Source organism: Bufo gargarizans, chromosome 4 (genome assembly GCF_014858855.1).
Source record: "Bufo gargarizans isolate SCDJY-AF-19 chromosome 4, ASM1485885v1, whole genome shotgun sequence".
Lineage (NCBI taxonomy): Eukaryota > Metazoa > Chordata > Amphibia > Anura > Bufonidae > Bufo > Bufo gargarizans.
The window spans coordinates 360,252,415-360,274,893 of record NC_058083.1 but is presented as its reverse complement, the minus strand read 5'-3'; the positions used below and the strand labels follow the sequence as shown (position 1 = coordinate 360,274,893).

Genomic DNA, 22,479 nt, shown 5'->3' with positions numbered 1-22,479 from the left:
TGAGGACATGGGAATACCACCTCAGCATGTCTCTGATGATGACGAAACACAGGTGCCAACTGCTGCGTCTTTCTGCAGTGTGCAGACTGAACAGGAGGTCAGGGATCAAGACTGGGTGGAAGACGATGCAGGGGACGATGAGGTCCTAGACCCCACATGGAATGAAGGTCGTGCCACTGACTTTCACAGTTCGGAGGAAGAGGCAGTGGTGAGACCGAGCCAACAGCGTAGCAAAAGAGGGAGCAGTGGGCAAAAGCAGAACACCCGCCGCCAAGAGACTCCGCCTGCTACTGACCGCCGCCATCTGGGACCGAGCACCCCAAAGGCAGCTTCAAGGAGTTCCCTGGCATGGCACTTCTTCAAACAATGTGCTGACGACAAGACCCGAGTGGTTTGCACGCTGTGCCATCAGAGCCTGAAGCGAGGCATTAACGTTCTGAACCTGAGCACAACCTGCATGACCAGGCACCTGCATGCAAAGCATGAACTGCAGTGGAGTAAACACCTTAAAACCAAGGAAGTCACTCAGGCTCCCCCTGCTACCTCTTCTGCTGCTGCCGCCTCGGCCTATTCTGCTGCTGCCGCCTCGGCCTCTTCCTCCGCCTCTGGAGGAACGTTGGCACCTGCCGCCCAGCAAACAGGGGATGTACCACCAACACCACCACCACCACCTCCGTCACCAAGCGTCTCAACCATGTCACACGCCAGCGTTCAGCTCTCCATCTCACAAACATTTGATAGAAAGCGTAAATTCCCACCTAGCCACCCTCGATCCCTGGCCCTGAATGCCAGCATTTCTAAACTACTGGCCTATGAAATGCTGTCATTTAGGCTGGTGGACACAGACAGCTTCAAACAGCTCATGTCGCTTGCTGTCCCACAGTATGTTGTTCCCAGCCGGCACTACTTCTCCAAGAGAGCCGTGCCTTCCCTGCACAACCAAGTATCCGATAAAATCAAGTGTGCACTGCGCAACGCCATCTGTAGCAAGGTCCACCTAACCACAGATACGTGGACCAGTAAGCACGGCCAGGGACGCTATATCTCCCTAACTGCACACTGGGTAAATGTAGTGGCAGCTGGGCCCCAGGCGGAGAGCTGTTTGGCGCACGTCCTTCCGCCGCCAAGGATCGCAGGGCAACATTCTTTGCCTCCTGTTGCCACCTCCTCCTTCTCGGCTTCCTCCTCCTCTTCTTCCACCTGCTCATCCAGTCAGCCACACACCTTCACCACCAACTTCAGCACAGCCCGGGGTAAACGTCAGCAGGCCATTCTGAAACTCATATGTTTGGGGGACAGGCCCCACACCGCACAGGAGTTGTGGCGGGGTATAGAACAACAGACCGACGAGTGGTTGCTGCCGGTGAGCCTCAAGCCCGGCCTGGTGGTGTGTGATAATGGGCGAAATCTCGTTGCAGCTCTGGGACTAGCCAATTTGACGCACATCCCTTGCTTGGCGCATGTGCTGAATTTGGTGGTGCAGAAGTTCATTCACAACTACCCCGACATGTCAGAGCTGCTGCATAAAGTGCGGGCCGTCTGTTCGCGCTTCCGGCGTTCACATCCTGCTGCTGCTCGCCTGTCTGCGCTACAGCGTAACTTCGGCCTTCCCGCTCACCGCCTCATATGCGACGTGCCCACCAGGTGGAACTCCACCTTGCACATGCTGGACAGACTGTGCGAGCAGCAGCAGGCCATAGTGGAGTTTCAGCTGCAGCACGCACGGGTCAGTCGCACTACAGAACAGCACCACTTCACCACCAATGACTGGGCCTCCATGCGAGACCTGTGTGCCCTGTTGCGCTGTTTCGAGTACTCCACCAACATGGCCAGTGGCGATGACACCGTTATCAGCGTTACAATACCACTTCTATGTCTCCTTGAGAAAACACTTAGGGCGATGATGGAACAGGAGGTGGCCCAGGAGGAGGAGGAGGAGGATGAGGAAGAGGGGTCATTTTTAGCACTTTCAGGCCAGTCTCTTCGAAGTGACTCAGAGGGAGGTTTTTTGCAACAGCAGAGGCCAGGTACAAATGTGGCCAGCCAGGGCCCACTACTGGAGGACGAGGAGGACGAGGATGAGGAGGAGGTGGAGGAGGATGAGGATGAAGCATGGTCACAGCGGGGTGGCACCCAACGCAGCTCGGGTCCATCACTGGTGCGTGGCTGGGGGGAAAGGCAGGACGATGACGATACGCCTCCCACAGAGGACAGCTTGTCCTTACCCCTGGGCAGCCTGGCACACATGAGCGACTACATGCTGCAGTGCCTGCGCAACGACAGCAGAGTTGCCCACATTTTAACCTGTGCGGACTACTGGGTTGCCACCCTGCTGGATCCACGCTACAAAGACAATGTGCCCACCTTACTTCCTGCACTGGAGCGTGATAGGAAGATGCGCGAGTACAAGCGCACGTTGGTAGACGCGCTACTGAGAGCATTCCCAAATGTCACAGGGGAACAAGTGGAAGCCCAAGGCCAAGGCAGAGGAGGAGCAAGAGGTCGCCAAGGCAGCTGTGTCACGGCCAGCTCCTCTGAGGGCAGGGTTAGCATGGCAGAGATGTGGAAAACTTTTGTCAACACGCCACAGCTAACTGCACCACCACCTGATACGCAACGTGTTAGCAGGAGGCAACATTTTACTAACATGGTGGAACAGTACGTGTGCACACCCCTCCACGTACTGACTGATGGTTCGGCCCCATTCAACTTCTGGGTCTCTAAATTGTCCACGTGGCCAGAGCTAGCCTTTTATGCCTTGGAGGTGCTGGCCTGCCCGGCAGCCAGCGTTTTGTCTGAACGTGTATTCAGCACGGCAGGGGGCGTCATTACAGACAAACGCAGCCGCCTGTCTACAGCCAATGTGGACAAGCTGACGTTCATAAAAATGAACCAGGCATGGATCCCACAGGACCTGTCCGTCCCTTGTCCAGATTAGACATTAACTACCTCCCCATAACCATATATTATTGGACTCCAGGGCACTTCCTCATTCAATCCTATTTTTATTTTCATTTTACCATTATATTGCGATGCTACCCAAAGTTGAATGAACCTCTCCTCTGCCTGTGTGCTAGGCCTAAATATATGCCAATGGACTGTTGCAGTGGTGGCTGACATGAAGCCTGATTCTCTGCTATGACATGCAGACTAATTCTCTGCTGACATGAAGCCAGATTGTCTGTTACGGGACCTCTCTCCTCTGCCTGGGTGCTGGGCCTAAATTTATGACAATGGACTGTTGCAGTGGTGGCTGACGTGAAGCCTGATTCTCTGCTATGACATGCAGACTGATTCTCTGCTGTCATGAAGCCAGATTGTCTGTTACGGGACCTTTCTCCTCTACCTGGGTTCTGGGCCTAAATTTATGAAAATTGACTCTTACAGTGGTGGGTGACGTGAAGCCTGATTCTCTGCTATGATATGAAGACTGATTCTCTGCTGACATGAAGCCAGATTGTCTGTTACGGGACCTTTCTCCTCTGCCTGGGTTCTGGGCCTAAATTTATGAAAATTGACTCTTACAGTGGTGGGTGACGTGAAGCCTGATTCTCTGCTATGATATGAAGACTGATTCTCTGCTGACATGAAGCCAGATTGTCTGTTACGGGACCTTTCTCCTCTGCCTGGGTTCTGGGCCTAAATTTATGAAAATTGACTCTTACAGTGGTGGGTGACGTGAAGCCTGATTCTCTGCTATGATATGAAGACTGATTCTCTGCTGACATGAAGCCAGATTGTCTGTTACGGGACCTTTCTCCTCTGCCTGGGTTCTGGGCCTAAATTTATGAAAATTGACTCTTACAGTGGTGGGTGACGTGAAGCCTGATTCTCTGCTATGATATGAAGACTGATTCTCTGCTGACATGAAGCCAGATTGTCTGTTACGGGACCTTTCTCCTCTGCCTGGGTTCTGGGCCTAAATTTATGAAAATTGACTCTTACAGTGGTGGGTGACGTGAAGCCTGATTCTCTGCTATGATATGAAGACTGATTCTCTGCTGACATGAAGCCAGATTGTCTGTTACGGGACCTTTCTCCTCTGCCTGGGTTCTGGGCCTAAATTTATGAAAATTGACTCTTACAGTGGTGGGTGACGTGAAGCCTGATTCTCTGCTATGATATGAAGACTGATTCTCTGCTGACATGAAGCCAGATTGTCTGTTACGGGACCTTTCTCCTCTGCCTGGGTTCTGGGCCTAAATTTATGAAAATTGACTCTTACAGTGGTGGGTGACGTGAAGCCTGATTCTCTGCTATGATATGAAGACTGATTCTCTGCTGACATGAAGCCAGATTGTCTGTTACGGGACCTTTCTCCTCTGCCTGGGTTCTGGGCCTAAATTTATGAAAATTGACTCTTACAGTGGTGGGTGACGTGAAGCCTGATTCTCTGCTATGATATGAAGACTGATTCTCTGCTGACATGAAGCCAGATTGTCTGTTACGGGACCTCTCTCCTCTGCCTGGGTGCTGGGCCTAAATATATGCCAATGGACTGTTGCAGTGGTGGCTGACGTGAAGCCTCATTCTCTGCTATGACATGCAGACTAATTCTCTGCTGACATGAAGACAGATTCTCTGTTACGGGACCTCTCTCCTCTGCCTGGGTGCCGGGGCCTAAATATCTGAGAATGGACTGTTCCAGTGGTGGCTGACGTGAAGCCTCATTCTCTGCTATGACATGCAGACTAATTCTCTGCTGACATGAAGACAGATTCTCTGTTACGGGACCTCCCTCCTCTGCCTGGGTGCTGGGCCTAAATATATGCCAATGGACTGTTGCAGTGGTGGCTGACGTGAAGCCTCATTCTCTGCTATGACATGCAGACTAATTCTCTGCTGACATGAAGACAGATTCTCTGTTACGGGACCTCCCTCCTCTGCCTGGGTGCTGGGCCTAAATATATGCCAATGGACTGTTGCAGTGGTGGCTGACGTGAAGCCTCATTCTCTGCTATGACATGCAGACTGATTCTCTGCTGACATGAAGCCAGATTCTCTGTTACGGGACCTCTCTCCTCTGCCTGTGTGTGTGCTGGGCCTAAATATATGCCAATGGACTGTTGCAGTGGTGGCTGACGTGAAGCCTCATTCTCTGCTATGACATGCAGACTGATTCTCTGCTGACATGAAGCCAGATTCTCTGTTACGGGACCTCTCTCCTCTGCCTGTGTGTGTGCTGGGCCTAAATATATGCCAATGGACTGTTGCAGTGGTGGCTGACGTGAAGCCTCATTCTCTGCTATGACATGCAGACTAATTCTCTGCTGACATGAAGACAGATTCTCTGTTACGGGACCTCCCTCCTCTGCCTGGGTGCTGGGCCTAAATATATGCCAATGGACTGTTGCAGTGGTGGCTGACGTGAAGCCTCATTCTCTGCTATGACATGCAGACTGATTCTCTGCTGACATGAAGCCAGATTCTCTGTTACGGGACCTCTCTCCTCTGCCTGTGTGTGTGCTGGGCCTAAATATATGCCAATGGACTGTTGCAGTGGTGGCTGACGTGAAGCCTCATTCTCTGCTATGACATGCAGACTGATTCTCTGCTGACATGAAGCCAGATTCTCTGTTACGGGACCTCTCTCCTCTGCCTGTGTGTGTGCTGGGCCTAAATATATGCCAATGGACTGTTGCAGTGGTGGCTGACGTGAAGCCTCATTCTCTGCTATGACATGCAGACTAATTCTCTGCTGACATGAAGCCAGATTCTCTGTTACGGGACCTCTCTCCTCTGCCTGTGTGTGTGCTGGGCCTAAATATATGCCAATGGACTGTTGCAGTGGTGGCTGACGTGAAGCCTCATTCTCTGCTATGACATGCAGACTGATTCTCTGCTGACATGAAGCCAGATTCTCTGTTACGGGACCTCTCTCCTCTGCCTGTGTGTGTGCTGGGCCTAAATATATGCCAATGGACTGTTGCAGTGGTGGCTGACGTGAAGCCTCATTCTCTGCTATGACATGCAGACTAATTCTCTGCTGACATGAAGACAGATTCTCTGTTACGGGACCTCCCTCCTCTGCCTGGGTGCTGGGCCTAAATATATGCCAATGGACTGTTGCAGTGGTGGCTGACGTGAAGCCTCATTCTCTGCTATGACATGCAGACTGATTCTCTGCTGACATGAAGCCAGATTCTCTGTTACGGGACCTCTCTCCTCTGCCTGTGTGTGTGCTGGGCCTAAATATATGCCAATGGACTGTTGCAGTGGTGGCTGACGTGAAGCCTCATTCTCTGCTATGACATGCAGACTGATTCTCTGCTGACATGAAGCCAGATTCTCTGTTACGGGACCTCTCTCCTCTGCCTGTGTGTGTGCTGGGCCTAAATATATGCCAATGGACTGTTGCAGTGGTGGCTGACGTGAAGCCTCATTCTCTGCTATGACATGCAGACTAATTCTCTGCTGACATGAAGACAGATTCTCTGTTACGGGACCTCCCTCCTCTGCCTGGGTGCTGGGCCTAAATATATGCCAATGGACTGTTGCAGTGGTGGCTGACGTGAAGCCTCATTCTCTGCTATGACATGCAGACTAATTCTCTGCTGACATGAAGACAGATTCTCTGTTACGGGACCTCTCTCCTCTGCCTGGGTGCCGGGGCCTAAATATCTGAGAATGGACTGTTCCAGTGGTGGGTGACGGGAAGCCAGATTCTCTGCTATGGAACCTCTCTCCAATTGATTTTGGTTAATTTTTATTTATTTAATTTTTATTTTAATTCATTTCCCTATCCACATTTGTTTGCAGGGGATTTACCTACATGTTGCTGCCTTTTGCAGCCCTCTAGCTCTTTCCTGGGCTGTTTTACAGCCTTTTTAGTGCCGAAAAGTTCGGGTCCCCATTGACTTCAATGGGGTTCGGGTTCGGGACGAAGTTCGGATCGGGTTCGGATCCCGAACCCGAACATTTCCGGGATGTTCGGCCGAACTTCTCGAACCCGAACATCCAGGTGTTCGCTCAACTCTAGTGATAAGCCATCCTTTAAAGGGGTTATCCGAGAATTAATATTTATGACCCATACTCAGGATAGCAATCAGGTAGTGGTCAGCCGGCACTCTGTCCAAGAGACGTGGTGCACGTGTCCGAGATCACAATCCCACATATATTAGAAGAAGAGACCGGCACCCACTTAATCTTCTGCAAATTAAATCCTTTTATTCGTCACATATAAGGTGCAATTTTCTGAGACGCGCATTTTGGCTACAGCAAGGATCCTAGGACAGTAAGAGGCTAATGTATCAGCGTATCCATTTTAACAAGCTGACCTTCAGTATAGAAGGGAATAGTTTTTAGTAAGCTCAGTCTTTTACTGTTGTCCTCCAACTAGAATGCCAGTAACATCTGATAAGTGATTATTTTTCATTACTGTACCAAGGAGTACCAAAGTTAACACAGATTATAGAAGTCATTAAATTCCCAGCTTTCCAAGCATCACATTTAACATTGCTACAGCTGGTGAGACTTTATATACTGTAGTTATGAGATTATTTCTTGGATAAACACATATAGATGACATAATGCTTTGCATAAACTTATGGAGTTCTTATTGTAAATTCATATAGTTTGGGCTTCATTCCACCTCAACATTCTAGTGAGAGCAGGAACAACGTTATATATTTATTTTGCCAAATCAGTCATAGCTAGGGATGAGCGAACCCGAACTGTATAGTTCGGGTTCGTACCGAATTTTGGGGTGTCCGTGACACGGACCCGAACCCGGACATTTTCGTAAAAGTCCGGGTTCGGGGTTCGTCGCTTTCTTGGTGCTTTTTGAAAGGCTGCAAAGCAGCCAATCAACAAGCGTCATACTACTTGCCCCAAGAGGCCGTCACAGCCATGCCTACTATTGGCATGGCTGTGATTGGCCAGAGCACCATGTGACCCAGCCTCTATTTAAGCTGGAGTCACATAGCGCCGCCCGTCACTCTGCTCTGATTAGCGTAGGGAGAGGTTGCAGCTGCGACAGTAGGGTGAGATTAGGCTGATTAACTCCTCCAAAAGACTCCATCCAGTGATCGATCTGCAGCTGTGGATCATTGAGCTTCTGATACTCAATTGCTCACTGTTTTTAGGCTGCCCAGACCGTTTGTCAGTCACTTTTTTTCTGGGGTGATCGGCGGCCATTTTGTGTCTTGTGGTGCGCCAGCACAAGCTGCGACCAAGTGCATTTAACCCTCAATGGTGTGGTTGTTTTTTGGCTATAGCCTACATCAGGGTGAAGCTGTCACACCAAGTGCATTTAACCAGCAATAGTTTGTTTATTTTTTGGCCATATACTACATCAGGGGCAAGCTGCGCCTGTCATCAAGTGCATTTAACCCTCAATGGTGTGGTTGTTTTTTGGCTAAAGCCTACATCAGGGTGAAGCTGTCACACCAAGTGCATTTAACCAGCAATAGTCTGTTTATTTTTTGGCCATATACTACAACAGGGGCAAACTGCGCCTGTCACCAAGTGCATTTAACCCTCAATGGTGTGGTTGTTTTTTGGCTAAAGCCTACATCAGGGTGAAGCTGTCACACCAAGTGCATTTAACCAGCAATAGTCTGTTTATTTTTTGGCCATATACTACATCAGGGGCAAGCTGCGCCTGTCACCAAGTGCATTTAACCCTCAGTAGTGTGGTTGGTCAAGCTGTCACACCAAGTGCATTTAACCAGCAATAGTCTGTTTATTTTTTGGCCATATACTACATCAGGGGCAAGCTGCGCCTGTCACCAAGTGCATTTAACCCTCAGTAGTGTGGTTGGTCAAGCTGTCACGCCAAGTCCATTTAACCATCAATAGTGTGGTTATTTTTTGGCCATATCCAGGTCTAATTCTGTCAGTAAACGTATACCTGTCACCCAGCGCCTAAATACTAGGCCTCAAGTTTATATCCAGCTAAATCTGTCGTTACTGCTGAACTGTTGTGGCTGGGCAAGTTATTTAGTGTACGTCAAAGCACAGTTTTTGTTCTGGGTTGAAATACAATTCCCAATTTAGCAATTTCCTAATTTAGTGGTTTCTGCTGTATCAGGCCTACTTTAAATACATCCATAAAAGGGTATATAATATTCAAGGTGCACATAGGGTCATTCAGAATAACTTCACACACACGCTACTGTGCATTTCCAAGTCTAATTCTGTCAGTAAATCTATACCTGTCACCCAGCGCCTAAATACTAGGCCTCAAATTTATATCCCGCTAAATCTGTCGTTACTGCTGTACTGTTGTGGCTGGGCAAGTTATTTAGTGTCCGTCAAAGCACATTTTTTGTTCTGGGTTGAAATACAATTCCCAATTTAGCAATTTCCTAATTTAGTGGTTTCTGCTGTATCAGAGCTATTTGAAATCTATCCCTAAAAGGGTATATTATATTCAAGGTGCACATAGGGTCATTCTGAATAACTTCACACACACGCTACTGTGCATTTCCAAGTCTAATTCTGTCAGTAAACCCATACCTGTCACCCAGCGCCTAAATACTAGGCCTCAAATTTATATTCAGCTGAATTTGAATACAATACATTGGGCCAAATAATATTTTTGTTGTTGTGGTGAACCATAACAATGAGGAAAACATCTAGTAAGGGACGCGAACGTGGACATGGTCGTGGTGGTGTTAGTGGACCCTCTGGTGCTGGGAGAGGACGTGGCCGTTCTGCCACATCCACACGTCCTAGTGTACCAACTACCTCAGGTCCCAGTAGCCACCAGAATTTACAGCGATATATGGTGGGGCCCAATGCCGTTCTAAGGATGGTAAGGCCTGAGCAGGTACAGGCATTAGTCAATTGGGTGGCCGACAGTGGATCCAGCATGTTCACATTATCTCCCACCCAGTCTTCTGCAGAAAGCGCACAGATGGTGCCTGAAAACCAACCCCATCAGTCTGTCACATCACCCCCATGCATACCAGGGAAACTGTCTGAGCCTCAAGTTATGCAGCAGTCTCTAATGCTGTTTGAAGACTCCGCTGGCAGGGTTTCCCAAGGGCATCCACCCAGCCCTTCCCCAGCGGTGGAAGACATAGAATGCACTGACGCACAACCACTTATGTTTCCTGATGATGAGGACATGGGAATACCACCTCAGCATGTCTCTGATGATGACGAAACACAGGTGCCAACTGCTGCGTCTTTCTGCAGTGTGCAGACTGAACAGGAGGTCAGGGATCAAGACTGGGTGGAAGACGATGCAGGGGACGATGAGGTCCTAGACCCCACATGGAATGAAGGTCGTGCCACTGACTTTCACAGTTCGGAGGAAGAGGCAGTGGTGAGACCGAGCCAACAGCGTAGCAAAAGAGGGAGCAGTGGGCAAAAGCAGAACACCCGCCGCCAAGAGACTCCGCCTGCCACTGACCACCGCCATCTTGGACCGAGCACCCCAAAGGCAGCTTCAAGGAGTTCCCTGGCATGGCACTTCTTCAAACAATGTGCTGACGACAAGACCGAGTGGTTTGCACGCTGTGCCATCAGCGTTCACATCCTGCCGCTGCTCGCCTGTCTGCGCTACAGCGTAACTTCGACCTTCCCGCTCACCGCCTCATATGCGACGTGCCCACCAGGTGGAACTCCACCTTGCACATGCTGGACAGACTGTGCGAGCAGCAGCAGGCCATAGTGGAGTTTCAGCTGCAGCACGCACGGGTCAGTCGCACTGCGGAACAGCACCACTTCACCACCAATGACTGGGCCTCCATGCGAGACCTGTGTGCCCTGTTGCGCTGTTTCGAGTACTCCACCAACATGGCCAGTGGCGATGACGCCATTATCAGCGTTACAATACCACTTCTATGTCTCCTTGAGAAAACACTTAGGGCGATGATGGAAGAGGAGGTGGCCCAGGAGGAGGAGGAAGAGGAGGAGGAAGAGGGGTCATTTTTGGCACTTTCAGGCCAGTCTCTTCAAAGTGACTCAGAGGGAGGTTTTTTGCAACAGCAGAGGCCAGGTACAAATGTGGCCAGCCAGGGCCCACTACTGGAGGACGAGGAGGACGAGGATGAGGAGGAGGTGGAGGAGGATGAGGATGAAGCATGGTCACAGCGGGGTGGCACCCAACGCAGCTCGGGCCCATCACTGGTGCGTGGCTGGGGGAAAGGCAGGACGATGACGATACGCCTCCCACAGAGGACAGCTTGTCCTTACCCCTGGGCAGCCTGGCACACATGAGCGACTACATGCTGCAGTGCCTGCGCAACGACAGCAGAGTTGCCCACATTTTAACGTGTGCAGACTACTGGGTTGCCACCCTGCTGGATCCACGCTACAAAGACAATGTGCCCACCTTACTTCCTGCACTGGAGCGTGATAGGAAGATGCGCGAGTACAAGCGCACGTTGGTAGATGCGCTGCTTAGAGCATTCCCAAATGTCACAGGAGAACAAGTGGAAGCCCAAGGCAGAGGAGGAGCAAGAGGTCGCCAAGGCAGCTGTGTCACGGCCAGCTCCTCTGAGGGCAGGGTTAGCATGGCAGAGATGTGGAAAAGTTTGTCAACACGCCACAGCTAACTGCACCACCACCTGCTACGCAACGTGTTAGCAGGAGGCAACATTTCACAAACATGGTGGAACAGTACGTGTGCACACCCCTCAACGTACTGACTGATGGTTCGGTCCCATTCAACTTCTGGGTCTCTAAATTGACCACGTGGCCAGAGCTAGCCTTTTATGCCTTGGAGGTGCTGGCCTGCCCGGCGGCCAGCGTTTTGTCTGAACGTGTATTCAGCACGGCAGGGGGCGTCATTACAGACAAACGCAGCCGCCTGTCTACAGCCAATGTGGACAAGCTGACGTTCATAAAAATGAACCAGGCATGGATCCCACAGGACCTGTCCGTCCCTTGTCCAGATTAGACATTATCTACCTCCCCTTAACCATATATTATTGTACTCTAGGGCACTTCCTCATTCAATCCTATTTTTATTTTCATTTTACCATTATATTGCGAGGCTACCCAAAGTTGAATGAACCTCTCCTCTGTCTGGGTGCCGGGGCCTAAATATATGCCAATGGACTGTTACAATGTTGGGTGACGTGAAGCCTGATTTTCTGCTATGACATGCAGACTAATTCTCTGCTGACATGAAGCCAGATTCTCTGTTACGGGACCTCTCTCCTCTGCCTGGGTGCTGGGCCTAAATATCTGACAATGGACTGTTGCAGTGGTGGCTGACGTGAAGCCTGATTTTCTGCTATGACATGCAGACTAATTCTCTGCTGACATGAAGCCAGATTCTCTGTTACGGGACCTCTCTCCTCTGCCTGGGTGCTGGGCCTAAATATCTGACAATGGACTGTTGCACTGGTGGCTGACGTGAAGCCTGATTCTCTGCTATGATATGAAGACTGATTCTCTGCTGACATGAAGCCAGATTGTCTGTTACGGGACCTCTCTCCTCTGCCTGGGTGCTGGGCCTAAATATCTGACAATGGACTGTTGCAGTGGTGGCTGACGTGAAGCCTAATTCTCTGCTATGATATGAAGACTGATTCTCTGCTGCCATAAAGCCAGATTGTCTGTTACGGGACCTCTCTCCTCTGCCTGGGTGCTGGGCCTAAATTTATGAAAATGGACTGTTACAGTGGTGGGTGACGTGAAGCCTGATTCTCTGCTATGACATGAAGACTGATTCTCTGCTGACATGAAGCCAGATTCTCTGTTACGGGACCTCTCTCCTCTGCCTGGGTGCTGGGCCTAAATATCTGACAATGGACTGTTACAGTGGTGGCTGACGTGAAGCCTGATTCTCTGCTATGATATGAAGACTGATTCTCTGCTGACATGAAGCCAGATTGTCTGTTACGGGACCTCTCTCCTCTGCCTGGGTGCTGGGCCTAAATTTATGAAAATGGACTGTTACAGTAGTGGGTGACGTGATGCCTGATTCTCTGCTATGACATGAAGACTGATTCTCTGCTGACATGAAGCCAGATTCTCTGTTACGGGACCTCTCTCCTCTGCCTGGGTGCTGGGCCTAAATATCTGACAATGGACTGTTGCATTGGTGGCTGACGTGAAGCCTGATTCTCTGCTATGATGTGAAGACTGATTCTCTGCTGACATGAAGCCAGATTGTCTGTTACGGGACCTCTCTCCTCTGCCTGGGTGCTGGGCCTAAATATCTGACAATGGACTGTTACAGTGGTGGCTGACGTGAAGCCTGATTCTCTGCTATGATATGAAGACTGATTCTCTGCTGACATGAAGCCAGATTCTCTGTTACGGGACCTCTCTCCTCTGCCTGGGTGCTGGGCCTAAATATCTGACAATGGACTGTTACAGTGGTGGCTGACGTGAAGCCTGATTCTCTGCTATGATATGAAGACTGATTCTCTGCTGACATGAAGCCAGATTGTCTGTTACGGGACCTCTCTCCTCTGCCTGGGTGCTGGGCCTAAATTTATGAAAATGGACTGTTACAGTAGTGGGTGACGTGATGCCTGATTCTCTGCTATGACATGAAGACTGATTCTCTGCTGACATGAAGCCAGATTCTCTGTTACGGGACCTCTCTCCTCTGCCTGGGTGCTGGGCCTAAATATCTGACAATGGACTGTTGCATTGGTGGCTGACGTGAAGCCTGATTCTCTGCTATGATGTGAAGACTGATTCTCTGCTGACATGAAGCCAGATTGTCTGTTACGGGACCTCTCTCCTCTGCCTGGGTGCTGGGCCTAAATATCTGACAATGGACTGTTGCAGTGGTGGCTGACGTGAAGCCTGATTCTCTGCTAGGATATGCAGACTGATTCTCTGCCGACATGAAGCCAGATTGTCTGTTACGGGACCTCTCTCCTCTGCCTGGGTGCTGGGCCTAAATTTATGAAAATGGACTGTTGCAGTGGTGGGTGACATGAAGCCTTATTCTCTGCTATGATATGAAGACTGATTCTCTGCTGACATGAAGCCAGATTGTCTGTTACGGGACCTGTCTCCTCTGCCTGGGTGCTGGGCCTAAATATCTGACAATGGACTGTTGCATTGGTGGCTGATGTGAAGCCTGATTCTCTGCTATGATATGAAGACTGATTCTCTGCTGACATGAAGCCAGATTGTCTGTTACGGGACCTCTCTCCTCTGCCTGGGTGCTGGGCCTAAATATCTGACAATGGACTGTTGCATTGGTGGCTGACGTGAAGCCTGATTCTCTGCTATGATATGAAGACTGATTCTCTGCTGACATGAAGCCAGATTGTCTGTTATGGGACCTCTCTCCTCTGCCTGGGTGCTTGGCCTAAATTTATGAAAATGGACTGTTTGCAGTGGTGGCTGACGTGAAGCCTGATTCTCTGCTATGACATGCAGACTGATTCTCTGCTGACATGAAGACAGATTCTCTGTTACGGGACCTCTCTCCTCTGCTTGGGTGCCGGGGCCTAAATATCTGAGAATGGACTGTTCCAGTGGTGGGTGACGTGAAGCCAGATTCTCTGCTATGGGACCTCTCTCCAATTGATTTTGGTTAATTTTTATTTATTTAATTTTTATTTTAATTCATTTCCCTATCCACATTTGTTTGCAGGGGATTTACCTACATGTTGCTGCCCTTTGCAGCCCTCTAGCCCTTTCCTGGGATGTTTTACAGCCTTTTTAGTGCCGAAAAATTCAGGTCCCCATTGACTTCAATGGGGTTCGGGACGAAGTTCGGATCGGGTTCGGATCCCGAACCCGAACATTTTCGGGAAGTTCGGCAGAACTTCTCGAACCCGAACATCCAGGTGTCCGCTCAACTCTAGTCATAGCATGATTTTTCATATATTTTTGCTAACTCTTTTCATCTAAGTCATCTTGGATATCCTTCAGAATTCCTTTCCTAGACAGTTTTGAGTCCACTTTAACCACAATAAAAGCAAAATCAAGAAAGCCTTAGTCTTTAATTTTGCATTATGTTAAGCCGCTAGTCCGGTCTTCCTAGTGTTGGTGACCTTGTTGTGCAGATGTAGCACCAATACATTTTTGGCATATACAGTATGATCAATAATTTGACTAAAATATCGAATTCTTCAAAAAATGCAGGCTACAGTGCCTTTAAAAACATAACACTCACCTTTGCATTCATACTTGAGATCAGAGAAATATACCAACTCTTGGGAGAAAACAAACAATCCCAGCCGTCCACCTGAATAGGTCTTGTCAAATAGTGGGCCAGAGTCTGCCATGATCTGTTTTCCTTCATAGACAACAACTCTAAGGCACAGAAAAGAAGGTTAGCATTGATGGTTTACAGAAAAAAAATTTTTTTTTTCATTTTCAGTGTTCAGATGTTTTTGATGGCTGATTTTCTGTGGTATTCTGATTCTTAGCTCTCAATTTTTATTTTATTTCTTAAGTCAAGTGCCTATGCAGACACAACTATAACTGACTGGTGGACATTGTAACATATCCCTACTGATCATACTTATGCCCGGCTGTGTGAATCAAACAGCAGAGGGCACACCTAATTTTAACCTTTCCATCAACAAGACTGCATGAGACTTTTTTTGCAGGAAGGGTTGTCATTTATAATCTGGAAGAGGGGAGTTTGTACATGAAAATGCTATGAAATTGTTCTGTATACCAGATGTGCAAAATGTCCCAAGCCCACATGACAGAGAAATGGCCAAAGCAGTAAAGTTTAGATACTTATGTCTGTTTTGCAAAAATAAAAAAAAAACAGAGCAGAGCAAAAAGAAGCACTTGTTTGCGATATATATATACAAACACCAATTCATGTTAAAAGTCACCCGAACAAACAAATACAGACAAAAATTAAGCATTCCACAAGTGATATAAAACATCAAGGATATCTAAATCACGCTGGGAGTTTGCCCTTTAGAAGAAAGTAATGATGAGTTTACACAGGGCAAGGAGCAGTCGATTACTGAGAAAGAAGCATTCCTTCCAGGCACCTGGCTGCTAGATCAGTGGGGGTGAAGTTCTACATTTACATGCAGCGATCATCTTCAAGGAATGAGAATGAGGTATCACTATTGCGATCCCTCTTCCTCATACAGCTGCATTGTTTCTAGGCAGCAGAGTGCAGTTTAGAAAGCATGATCTGCTGCCCACAAACGATAATTTACTTGCCTGCAGAAACAACAGTTTCATCTGATTAACAAGGGTTTTGCTGGCTCATCAGATGATCAGCTGCACCTTTAGGCTCCATTCACACATCCGCAACATTGCCGGCTCTAATAGAATATGCCTGTTCTTGTCCGCAATTGCGGACAAGAATAGGACATGTTCTATTTTTTTTGCGGAACGGAAGTGCGGATCCGCAATTCCATGTCCAGGCAGCGGACGTGTGAATGGAGCCTTAGAAGGGCGGATTGTCAGGAGCAAACGTTTGCAGGCACTTTCTCCCTAACTATTGGGCCATGTAAACTTGCCATTACTGCACATGTCTACACAATAATACATAATAAGTTTGAAACATGATACTACATATCTTACTTAATATAACCAGTCTTTGGTCTGTGAGTTAGATGCCACCTATATGCAGTATAATCTTTCCAGCCAATATTCTTGGGATCATGCCACAATGTTCTCACCTAAGAAAGTTAAGGTTTATGTTAGCACAGAATGCAATAAAAATGTATACTGAAGGTAACAACATCCAAAGTCAATTTGCATAAAACTTTGTTCTAATACTGTACAGAGCAGGAGCTTCGTACAGTATTAGAATGTATTGGCTCTGATGAGCCGAAGTTATTACTTCGCGAAGTCTTGCGAGACTTTGTGCAATAACTTCATTTCTACTGTAAAAAAAAAAATTAAAATCCAAGTTCGTTTTTTTTACAGTACAAATTAATTTATGAATTTATTGCGCAAAGTCTTCGGCTCATCGCAGCTAATGTATTCTAATACTGTACGGAGCTCCTGCTCCGTACAGTATTAGAACAACGTTTTATGCGAATCAACTTCGGATGTTTCATCTGAAGTCGATTCGCTCATCTCTAGTAACAATAGTTAAATAATAAATTAGTTTTTACCTCTCCTTGTGTATTTCCGGTATGCCAAAGAGCATTTCTTAAGTGCTCACCAGTGCCTGTTGTAGAATTGACAACTTTTAGTGAAACTCCAGAGTAACCATAGGCCCTGGATGGTTTATCTTCCCAGTATGTCTGTGTGACTTGTTTCCACATGAGAACATAAAACCTGCTGCTAGACTGATAACCAAAAACAAAGCCAGCATAGTCATCATCCCGATCTGTATTCACAAAAAATGTTCCACTGAAGTCCACTGCACTGAATTCATCATAACCTAGGTGACAAATAAATACATTTTAAGTATATTAATTATGAATGCTGAACTAGTTACAACTTAGAAGGCATAAAACAATTTGGAAACAATAATTGTGAGTTAATAAAAGTGGCTATTAGATATAAAATACAATACTCATCCATTTGAAAGCAATGAATTCAACCTGTACGCTCCGGGAGGAAACACTTTGATAGCCAAGTTATGTTTGATACGTCCTGCCTAGTAAAAGGTATAGCTCAGGATAGATGGTGGCTAGGACCACGACCTTGGGCATGCTTTAAAACCATAAATATAGTATTTAAAGCTGACAGAGCAGGCATATGTTACAGCTACTGTACACAGTAGCCTGTTCATAGCAGTAAAGGTGACTGTTGGCAATGAGTGCCGATCACATATGTGACGCAAAGGGAGGGAAATGGGAAGGCTCTGTCCAAGGGAGAGGGAAAGGTGGTGACCCCTAACTTACCTTGAGGCTGGCACCTGGCTGCCCTGACGTCCCTAGACGGGTTCCTCACCCGTACACCGATCACGTGCCTAAACCCTGGCTTTCCCCGAGATGAGCCCTACGTAGTGAATAGGGCGGTGGGAACACTAGTCCGCACCACTAACACTAAAGGAAAACACCAAGGAGAGGACAGACAATACAGACAAAACATATAATCCCAGGTGGGCGACAACAGCAGACAACAAAAGCCCAACAGGGATCCGGAGGGTAACGCTCTGGAACAACAACCAGGAATCACAGCTACACAGCTCCAGTGGGTCAGTATAGATGTCCAGGAAGGAAGCTCTATATCTGGCAACCAGAGAAGTGGGAGAGGAGAATATAAGGAGGTTGGGAGTGACAGACAAGAAACTGCTGAGGAGAAGAAGCTACGGATCCCTGAGTGAGACAAAAAGGATTGCAAGGCAAACACAGAAAGCTATCATTAAGAAGCAGCATGATTTTTAGACAGCGCGCAGCCACCCGCTGCGACTTCCTGACCCCGGGTATAACAGAGTCAGACGTGGCTCCTGACACCCTCGTGACAATATGTTACAGTCACAATCATAATTAAAATCCAAAGAGAAGAATGTATTTCTGACCAATGGTATAGATTTCTCTCAGTCCAAATTTACATTTTTACACACTGACTGTTGCCATAAACAAACAAACACTACTTCCTTAACAAAAATCTGTATTAGATAATGCATTAGATTAAGCTTAGGTATTTGTGACTGGACGATTGTTTGAATTTGCATAGTGAGATGGGAAATTATATATAAACCCCAATTTAATTTGCATCAAATAATTGGTTGGGACATCCCTGCTGTTTTGACACTTCTTTATCACACACAATAGTGAAGTCAGACAGATATAGTATGTATGACATTTTACGGTTTTTATGCAGTACATTTTGATACATTTATGCATGTAGACTGTTTGAGTCTTGACTGTCATAAAATAAAAAGTGCACGGAAATAAGACAAGTGCATCTTCTGGCAGTCCACGCATGTAAAATATTTAATGTGGACCCATTGTGTCACTGAACAGATTTAACTTAGGGCTATTCTGATCCCTAAGGGCATTATCTAAGTGTTTTTCATCCTACTTTTCACCCTTTCCTCCCAGTACAGGGATCTGGCCTTTGCTGTAGGGGAACCAGCAGGCCACTATTTCTTGAAGTATTTTCTGTTTAGTAACAGCAGACCCAGGTGGGCTAGAGACACATTGGCTGGGGACATATTAGGCCGTACATGTTTGCTTATTAAATAACAGGCAGAGCACATGTAAGGGAGCAGTGCAGTAACTAGTAAGCAGGAGGCAGAGAGAGAAAATGATTGCATTTACTCATTTTAAATTTACTCATTTAAAAATCTGGAACTTTTTTTTATCTGTACAGGGCTGAGTTTCTCTAGTAGCAGGCTCTGTCAGTCAGCAAACCTGATGGCCTACTTATTATAGTTCAATTCTTATATTACTGATAATAATGATAATAATGTGGCTAAGGCCTCTTTCACACTTGCGTTGTCCGGATCCGGCGTGTACTCCACTTGCCGGATTTACACGGCGGATCCGGAAAAACGCAAGTGTACTGAAAGCATTTGAAGACGGATCCGTCTTCAAATGCTTTCAGTGTTACTATGGCACCCAGGACGCTATTAAAGTCCTGGTTGCCATAGTAGGAGCGGGGAGCGGTATACTTACAGTCCGAGCGGCTCCCGGGGCGCTCCAGAATGACGTCAGAGCGCCCCATGCGCATGGATGACGTGCCATGCGATCACGTCATCCAACGACGTTTAGCTTAAGGCCGGATCCGGATCAATGCCTTTCAATAGGCATTAATTCCGGATCCGGCCTTGCGGCAAGTCTTCAGGATTTTGGGCCGGAGCAAAAAGCGCAGCATGCTGCGGTATTTTCTCCGGCCAAAAAACGTTCTGTTCCGGAACTGAAGACATCCTGATGCATCCTGAATGGATTTCACTCCATTCAGAATGCATTAAGATAAAACTGGACGACGCAACTCTATGCCGGAAGACAAGAACGCAGGCGTGAAAGAGCCCTTAAATAAGTGTTTATGACCTTTCAGTAATTTAGAAATAAGGTATATTAGATGACCGGTTCAAAATGAAAGTAAAAGGTAGCGTTCACACAGGTAGTTAGCCCTTTGTGACAGAATGGCTCAATATTTTTTATAATAATAATATAATAATGCAATAATAATAAAAAAATTGCCCACAAAAGGTATACATAGCCTTTATGCTATACCTTACGCCAGTTTCTGGTGTAAATGTGCCATGCTACAGGAGTCCACACCCCTCCCACTAAACTCTACTCAGCCTATGTCCACTTTTAAGGAAAGTGACGAGTGGTGGAAAACAGCAAAAACCTGTACCATGTCGGGGCAAATGTGCCACAGAGTACCACACGGAACACGTATGCCTCCATACCCAACCATCTGAATACTATAGCCTCCTTTCAATTGTACAGTTCCCCATAATAATATCCTTTCACTCTAATGTTGTAATCACTTACATATAGCATCATTATATTCACATACATATGTAAAGTTTAATTTCGTTCCAATATCTCCTTCTTGATGCATTATTATTTTTTTGTGTGTGTCAATAAGAGTATAATGCATGGGGATTTATTTAAGATTTGTTTTAAATTCATAATTTAATATATTTTTTTTTTGTATACGTCAAAAGTAAAAATTGGTTAGGTAGGCTAGTTTTTACATTGCTCATTTGTTGCTTCTATATGGGGATTTACATTGTAATGAGTCGGTGTCTCCCCCTGGTCATGGGGAAATGCAGAGGAAAAGACTCTTGTGTACTAGTTTTGTGATGTTTCACCTGGAGTTCATATTTGTTCATTTGTCCTTTCCATCGTAGAGGTTATCTTTAGGGAGCAAACAGGGCATCTTTCTGATGCATGAATAAGATGAATGAGAGTAACCATTTAGGTGACCAATAAGACTGTAAACAGAACATTCACTATTGCATTAACATACCCACGGCTATTCCAGGATCAGAATTGGCAGTCTGAACTAGTTCTTTGCCCTGGTGGCGAATGACCCAATTGGGATCAATCTGTGCTGTTCCCTTAGGATCCAGAGGAACCATCTGGAATTTTCTAAAGTCTGTCTCACTAATTCCACTGTTTTCTGGGCAGACATCAAAAATGTCAGGAATGCTGTCATTATCAAAATCATCCTTGCAGGCATCACCACGGCCATCACCTGTAAAGAAAAAAAAGTAATATGACAATAATATTCATCAGCAATAGATTGTATACCAAAAAATAGCTGAACATTTTTTTAAAGACAAAAGAAAGACCAAATTATTTTTTTTCACATAAAAGTTTCTTTAGTCTTGCTGTGAGTACTTTCTGCAGTAATACTGGATAGAGGTACTTCTCACTGATTCATTAAAGTTTGGCATACTGCAAGGTATGTCATTTAGCAAAGACTGGCTTAGGCCTTTTATCCCTGACATAGTTGCCTGAAGGAACATTCCATAATGGATATTTAATATCAAGCGCATACTGCTGTGGCTTCACTATCAGGATCAAGATTCCATAAATCATGAAACTAAGCTTAAGGCCATACATATGTGATTGCAAAAGAAAAATGAATATCTTTCACAAGTAAAGGCTATAGGTTAAAACTCATGGAAACCACAAAAGGAGAATATATAAAAACATTACTTTGATACAAGATTTGAACTGCCAAAAAGGCTCTAGCAGTTCTGAAAGATGGAAACTGATTAGGGATGAGCAAATCGATGAAACATCTGAAGTTGATTCGCAAGACTTTGCATAATAATTTCATAAATCAATTCCTGTTGTAAAAAAAACATTTCCTGAACTCGGATTCGGTTCCAAGGTACCTTTACAGTTAGCCTCTTAACTACCATAAAGAGGTTGTCCTAATTTTTCTGAATATGGGGCTGAGCTATATTCCTGACATCACTATCCTACAGGAAGCTATGAGAAGGCCGCTGCACTACTGCAAGCCCCGCTGCTTCCTCAAACAGCTGATTGGTGGAGGTCCTGAGTGTCGGACCCGCACCAATAAGATGCTGCTGACCTATCCAGATGATAGATCATAAGTAAGAAAAAGGCAGACAATCCCTTTAATTGTCTAGTGACTAGACAATGTCTCTGTAATGTAGCCCACATTGGGGTTTAATGGCTCTGATGCAGTTCTTTAGAGCTTTAAAGCTGCTGAGAATATTTTCCAGTTTTGACAGCTGTTACTTTTTTATTTTTCCATCAATGTAGCTATAGGAGGTGTTGTCTTTTCTGGGATGAGTTGTAGTTTTTTAATGGCACCATTTTAGGATATAATGTATTTTTGGGGTTTTGTTTCTATGCCATTCACCCTGCAGTGTAAATGACAAGCAAATGACAAGGTCAAATTGTAGTCCTTTACTGCTACCATTTTGGGGTACATACAACTTTTTATTCCATGAGACAAGATAAATAAAAACTAGCAATCTTGGAATTCTATTTTTAATGGTATAATTGAGTTCATTTTAATGTAAGGATGTTAAGGATGTGGCAATGCATATTTTTTTTATGTTTTAATGGCATACAAAATACGTCTGGAATCACACTTTATTGCGACCTGTCATCTCCTCCAAAAATAGCAGCTGCCTTTGTAGTGTCCCACTAGGTAGGAGTGGGCACTACACAAGGGTCAATTGGGTAGCGTGTACTTCTACTCACAAGGGACAGTGATATTGTATTG

At 46.4% G+C, this 22,479-nt stretch overlaps 1 protein-coding gene across 1 annotated transcript in view; it reads right to left on the bottom strand.

Annotated features, from left to right (window-relative positions):
* The window catches only part of THBS2 (thrombospondin 2), a 232,807-nt gene that overhangs the window by 23,936 nt on the left and 186,392 nt on the right, over positions 1-22,479 (bottom strand). Inside the window, exons 18-21 of the mRNA XM_044289074.1 lie at positions 20,740-20,967; positions 16,971-17,242; positions 16,432-16,529; positions 15,047-15,186 (exon numbers count right to left, since the gene is read on the bottom strand). Of these exons, the coding sequence (XP_044145009.1) occupies positions 15,047-15,186; positions 16,432-16,529; positions 16,971-17,242; positions 20,740-20,967 (738 nt within the window). The remainder of the gene's footprint in view (positions 1-15,046; positions 15,187-16,431; positions 16,530-16,970; positions 17,243-20,739; positions 20,968-22,479) is intronic.